Below are 6,993 nucleotides of genomic sequence, written 5' to 3'. Positions count from 1 at the left end.
TAAGTATAAAGAAACTTATAACTAGAATCTGCTTATTATTTCTTTTCTGCAGAACAGAATTTTTTTTTCATGTGCATAACCACCAACTTTTCCATTGCTGCTGTTACAACTTTTGTGCGTGTTTATGATAGATCTCCTTGCATTTAGCTACTCCTGTGACTTCACAATCCAATCCTGGCTATCTCATTCTTTAAACACAGAAAGAGAAGCACAAGCACATGATTCAGTTTTAGCAGCGTTTCTACAACTGCTCTGTCATGAGTTTATGTCATGACTGCATTCAGTGCAACACTGGAATCCTTTAATATTGACATCATGGAACACAAAAAATGGGTATTTCACAGGAAAGGTCATTTCTTACCAAGCTGCTTGAAATTTTGAAGCACAAATTTGACATAAATTCTTTATTTCAGAAAGTTCAGTTTACACACCAGCTGGGAGAGTCACAGGGAAGGGTATTTTGATTTGAAGTTATGCAGAAAGCAATTTTTTAAAGAACTTTCTGGCTTTATTCTGTTTTGATGCTGTTCTCCCAAATCTGTGGACTTCCTCAAATAACGTATCTGTAAATATATGATATTTTTAAGCAGAACAATAAAATGAAGATAATCTCTCAAGAGCACAGAAGAAACTATACTGAAAGAGTTGTATGTTCTTATGCTGCCACAGTGTAACTTTTCAAGTGAAACAATTAAATTGCATCAGGTTATGATAGAGAATGTTTATATTTCAAATATATGTGTGTGCTTAAAGCAAGCAATTTGGGTTTCTGTGTAATACTTGTGTGTTTTGGAGTCGTTTCTGCAACACTAACAATATGCATGCTATGCAAGTAGCAAAGCAGTATAGATAATTCAGTTTCTTTTCCTTAACATGAATTTTTGCATGTATCTCAGCTTAAATAGCTACATTTACTGAAGGCAATTTTAATTTGATTATGTTTAGCTTTAGAGTCTTAATTATGATGTTCAACCTGGAAAAGATCTCTTCAACAAGTTTTGCAGATTCCATAAACTGCAGCTTAAACTTTCTAAGGAAAGTTGTAGGATCAAAACATCATAATGCCTTATGTATCCAATCCAAAGACCCTAGAGTCAGAATTTGTTGTCTCTAACTTAAGTTCATTGCTATTTAGGTGCAATGCTTTTTTTGCAATGCTTTTTTTTTGCAGCTATTTGTGCCTACTTCCGGTGAACTCCTGTTATGTGTAGGCAATATTGTCTAGCAGATTAAAGACAAAGAGTGTTTTTCACTCAAAATGCCTCTGTGTTTCCAAAGAGTTACATAGGATAGCATTATGTTTTTAATTTTGTCATTTTATTTAAGATAAAATGGAGAAAGAAAAAAAGGAAAAAAAAATCAAAGGGAAATAAAAAAACAAGACCATTGACCTCTATAAGGGTGTTGGCTTTTCTTCAGAAATATGTTCATTTTCCTAGTGTTCTAAAGTAGACACCAGTTAGTTAGGTGAAACACGTCTTTTAGCATGTAAGAATTATCTATACATCATGGTTTGCTAAAAACATTATAAACAAGAAAATTTCAGTGGAGAAGGTAGGTGGTTATAGAGAAGTATTTTACATTTTCCTTTGCTTTCCGTATTGATTGGCGCCTTTTTTCTGCCCATTTTCAATTTTCTCTTTACCTGCCCTCCCTCAACTGAGAAAAGTTATCTGCTGCCAAACTGTAAGCTACTTTCTTTTAACAACCAGTGTACCAGGGCTCTAAGGAGGTTGGTGAACTGAGAGAATATAACAGTGTTATATGATAATACTGATTGTGTTCTTCATTCAAGAATCTGTGCTACATTTATTGGATTCTAACAGTAATGTTGGTGTCTCCCATATTCCAGAGAAAATGTTTTACCTTACAAATGGAAACTAAGATGAGAGATTGGCAACTTGACCCAGGCTACAATGGAAAATTCTCTGAGCTGTAAATAAAGTGTTCTTCCCGTTCCCATTGCTTTCCTTGATCACAAAACTATCCTGGCAGCCCTGTTTCTTTAGTATCACCACCTCATCATCTGAAATTTGTAATATCTTGATTGCTCTCATATTACTTTGTGTTTCGATGACGTTGTGTTTCGAGGAGCAGCTAAATGGATTCTTAAGTGAATTGCATTAGATACAGAATAGGCTTTCTTTTTACAGATGCATACTGTTATAGAACTAGCTCCTTGTAAGCATAAGAGAAAAGAAAAATGAATTTGCACGTGTACCAATTATGAGCATATGTATGGATCAGGCTGTTAATTTTTTTCCACTGGAAGGTTTTATGTAAATAATATATGACCACTTTTGCAATATGAAACAACAGCAAGCTCATAGTATGTATTATATTATTAGTGCAAAGGTTTTAGTTTTACTTTTCTGTTCCTGTTTCCTCTCTTTTAGCCTGGCGATACAAAGCACCACAGCAAGTTGTGTTTGTTGAAAAGTTGACAAAACTTGTTGTAAGTCAGCTGCCCAACTTCTGGAAGCTCTGGATTTCTTATGTGAATGGAAGTTTATTCAGTGAGGTATGGATTCTTGCATATAGATGAGTTCTAAATAACAAAATTCCATAATAATTTTATTTGATGTATTAGATCTCATTGAAGGATGTGACAGTATTGTTTTATAAACCTCTCAGATTTAAAAATAAATAAATTAAACTCTTACATGCTTGAGAGATGCTATCTTTGGTTTATAAAAAACATTGACCAATAAGCTACAGTAAAATACATATACTGGGATAAATTTGAGTTCTGTCTTGTGTCTGCATTCCAGATGCTGGAGTCAATACCTGTGTGGCTTCATCTCTTAATCATAACTGGCAAACTTCCCTTCTTTGATGATCTGAAAAGAAGTGCAAATTGAATGAAGGGTAGAGATGTGCCGAAGATAAAGTCGTAGAGAAAATTTTTCATTTCTTTAGAATAGGAGTACTCATTTCTTGAGCTGTAAGAATTTGGAGGTGAAGATAGGTTCAATACTACAGTTGCAAAATGACCAGACCCAGGGTGCTGGCATGCTGACATTCTATACAGGGAGTCTTGTCTGAAAATAATCAGCTGCAGTAGTCATCTATGCTTCTGGTCCTTGCTCAGATTATCTTGTTTCTACAGTTCTGTAAATATGATGTTGACACTCCAAGTAGCAGAAGATATTAAAAAAAAAAAAAAAAGAAGAATGATTCATGCCATCATGTGACATTTTTCTGTGCACGCTATTTACGGGTTTGAAAAAGACACATAATTAACTCATTAATGGATTAATTTAATAGCTTTTGGTTTTCTGTTATTGCTAAAATTTGATCACAGGATAAGTTTCAGTTCACTTCTGGTCAAGCTGTGCTGTTCCTTCTCCAGGAGAATTAGAGTATTGGGATATTTCCAAGAAACGAGTCTGACAAAGACAAACACACGATTTAGGCATGTTAAAATGCACCTTCAGCAGATGTCAAGGTGGTCATTCTCACCTTATCTACATAACTATCATTGGAAAGTCTTGGGACTGCAAGTCGGATGCTGGTTATTGAGGATCCTAGAAAACTATGAAAACAAGGTTTGCAAGCAGATGTAGTGTCAGTCAGGATACAACAGAACAGGTGGAAAACAAACTAGTTTTGTGCAGATTGGTTTCTTTATTTATACATATGAATCTAAAGATTTATATACCTAAAACTTTTGTTTATTGGTAACAATCTCATGTAATCTGTTGAGAATTCTTATCCTGTCATGCTTGTAGTATCTTGCTGTATTTACAACCCTAAATCATCACAGTTGCATTATTCCACTGGAAAATTATCTGTAAGTTAGAACTGCAGTGACAGCTGTTCTGTCATTTCCCTTTTTCTCTATCAAAAGAATTGAATTTTCAAGCTATCAGTTCTATTTGTTGCCACTGTCTCTTATTTACTGTAATGTTTTCATGTGATAATACTCATAAGTACTATAGCCTGTATAGAAGTCCTTTTAGCTACAGTGAAATAGATTCTATTCATGATCATATTTTCACTTGATAAAAATCAAAAGAAAGGTTTTACATTTACTCATAACATTGCGTGAAGGAAGTAGAATCAAGAATAAACTTTGGTACTGTTGACTTTCACAAAAATTGTTCATTTCATAAGGGAAATGACAACTTTTGTATTTGATAATAGTGCTTTTGGAAATTTGACTTTACAAATTCGATTGCAAGTTATTGTGATTTTCTTTCTCTGAGTGCAATGAAAAGGAAAGCAATTTCAAGAGAAACTGAGACTTGAACTGTAAATGAGATTGAGAAATTTTGCTCTTGAGAATGACGGCTAGTGGAAAATGCAGTGACCTTATGTCCCATCAAAACATGGTTTCCATGTTATTAAAACAAAAGGGGGATGGGGAGGAGGCAAAAGTTGTTTTCTTGTTAGTCTGCAAAGTGTCTGTGCTCTTCTTCTGCTGGGCCAGATTCTGAGCTTTTAAGAAATTCACCTCCACTTGGCTTCTTGTGATCCATTGTTCACATGTAAGACCAATGTTCATCCACATGTAAGACCCCCTAAGTTTTTGGAAACAGGAGGAGGGACTTTGTTCTCAGTTCCTTTTGAGCATCTGCTTGCCACAAGTCACCCGAGGAGAGCAAAGAGAGTGGAGTGGTGTAACGTAGAAGGTTTATTCCAGGGCACCTAGTAGTATCTGTCAGCACAGTTCATTCAAGACTTGAGCCTGACATCTATTTCTATAAGAAGCCATACAGATCTTATTTGTCTTATAAGAAATATATTTACTGTGTCACTTGTTATTTGTTGTCATTATGGAAGCAGTCATCTTTACTGCTACTGTTTTGTGAGAAAAGTCCTGTGAAAATGCTTTGGAGGATCATTTCAATGGACTTGAACAAATCGACAGGAAAATCCCCACTTATGAATAATAAGCTGTATTTATTTTCTCTTGTTTGGTTTGTAGGTTTTTTTGGGGAGGTTCTTTTTACTTCTGAAAGGTTAGCTTCTGTGTCTTAGAATACTGTCAGTTAAAGATTTACGTGATATTTTCAACAGTTTAAAAAGTGTAGTTCTTTGAATCACTCTAGGTGAAGCAGCATATCTGAGTAGTAACCGTTGGGCTTACCACAAAATAGTTTTGGTCTGTCTGTGCAGGAAAGATTTAAGATTGATCTTCAGCAAAACCACTAAGAAAAGAAAGATATCAAAGATTTCTGAGCTTTTTGTTGTTCTTTAATCCAGCAGTAAGAATGTGAGTTTTAATTTGATACTTTTTAGGTTTAAAGGAGTGCAACTTCTTTTCTTTTTTAAGGCATTAGAAGAGAGAAGTGGTTATTATGTACAGCAGTAATTCTTAAGCTTTGTTCTTCTTGTCTGAAACTCAACAGTTCAGCTTTAGAGTATGACAGTTTCATAGCATTTTATTTTCCAAAACTTTTAAGCTCTGTAGTTCTGTTTTTCTCTAATTTATTATCAATTCAAAATACTTATTTTATCCTAAAAATCTGTAACACAGATGGAATTCAAATAATAGTATTTCAGTTTAATAATTTGAAGGTAAACTTAGTCTGAGAATAAAGTATTGTCATGTTATTGCACTCTTTGTCCAGTAGATGTTGCTGTACATACATAAAACAGGAGATTTTCTAAGTATAAAACTATATCTACACTTGGTATTTTGAATAACTTTATAATTTGCTTTGTGATCTCAGTAGACTCCACAGAAAGTTTTAAGTACAAACAGGAAGACTATTAGTCAAACCACGTTTTTCTTCAACTGTAACTGTCTCATGCAAAGCATACTCATGTTCCTCAGTTTTCAATAATGTGAACTGTTCATGAAGATGCTGATTATTTTGCAGTGTCTCTTTTTCAGTCAGTTGAATTATTTCGAGAATATTTTCAACAAAATGCTGTTTCTAAAAGCACATGAGCACAAAAAATTAAGTTTTAAAAAAACATACCATCTCCTCCACACATTGCAATTCCAAATTGCTCACATTCCAAGAAGCATCTGTCACTTCATATCAGTATTATTATCTGGGTAGCTTCCACGCTGAGAAAATCATTTCTTCATAGAAATTTGATGCACAATTAGGCTATGTATGTTTTAGCTCTCGTTAACATTTTAATGAGAATAGTTCAATTTCATGAAGTTTGTATTATTTGAGCCACTTTTGGACTTGTCTCCAACTTTGTGTCAAATAAACATTGTTCTTTAGAATTAAACATTAGCACACTGACCCACAGGAAGTAAAATTTATTGATGGTATGGTCTCTGCCTATTCAGATAGCATGAGTTAATTTTTATAATTACATCACAAACTCAGTGATTGATGTTCACTTCTTCACATTGAAACCTCTCTTTTTCAGAATTATTTTAACAGTGGTTATGAGATACTTACGCTTTTCAATTTTCTCGTTCTCACCAGACTGCTGAAAAATCTGGCCAAATGGAAAAATCAAAGAAAAATGCTAGACAAAGACAAAATGATTTCAAGGTATGTTATGGGAAGGAAACATTGCTTTCTTTCAGTTGCCCTTCCTAGCAGAATGTTTTAAGCATCACCACCTTGAAAATCAGATTTCTTGAATCATGTATGCCCTTATACCTCATCCTTCCAGACTCTCTAGCATGAAGAGCCTTCTGTAAATCATGTTACAAGGTGCTACATATAGCAAGTATATACATAGCTGCATAAGCATACTGGTAGGTCTTTTTGCTTGATTTTTCTTTCCCTTATTCTGACACAGAAAATGATTCAGGAAGTTATGCATTCTCTGGAGAAACTTATCCGTGGAGCTTTGCTTCCATTCAGCCTCAAAGAAGGAGAATCAAGACAGTATGGTGGCTGGGAGATGAAATCTGAACTTTCTGGCCAGTGGCTAACACATGTTATCCAGACAGTAAGGTAAACAGAGCTGTTGACCTACAATACGATGTTACTGCTAGAACGTATATGTTTTTTAAGACATATTGTTTTGGGTTTTTTTGTTAAATACTCTGAGTACTGAGAAAGTTAATTT

The 6,993-nt window shown here is 34.4% G+C and overlaps 1 protein-coding gene across 1 annotated transcript in view; it reads left to right on the top strand.

Moving 5' to 3' along the window:
• Positions 1 to 6,993, top strand: part of EXOC2 (exocyst complex component 2) — a 117,457-nt gene that overhangs the window by 54,607 nt on the left and 55,857 nt on the right. The window contains exons 12-14 of the mRNA XM_003204773.4: positions 2,397 to 2,521; positions 6,399 to 6,467; positions 6,721 to 6,878. Coding sequence (XP_003204821.1) covers positions 2,397 to 2,521; positions 6,399 to 6,467; positions 6,721 to 6,878 — 352 coding nt within the window. The remainder of the gene's footprint in view (positions 1 to 2,396; positions 2,522 to 6,398; positions 6,468 to 6,720; positions 6,879 to 6,993) is intronic.

This window comes from Meleagris gallopavo, chromosome 3 (genome assembly GCF_000146605.3).
Source record: "Meleagris gallopavo isolate NT-WF06-2002-E0010 breed Aviagen turkey brand Nicholas breeding stock chromosome 3, Turkey_5.1, whole genome shotgun sequence".
NCBI lineage: Eukaryota > Metazoa > Chordata > Aves > Galliformes > Phasianidae > Meleagris > Meleagris gallopavo.
Note: the sequence above shows the minus strand (reverse complement) of the source record. Positions and strands in the feature narration are given on the sequence as shown.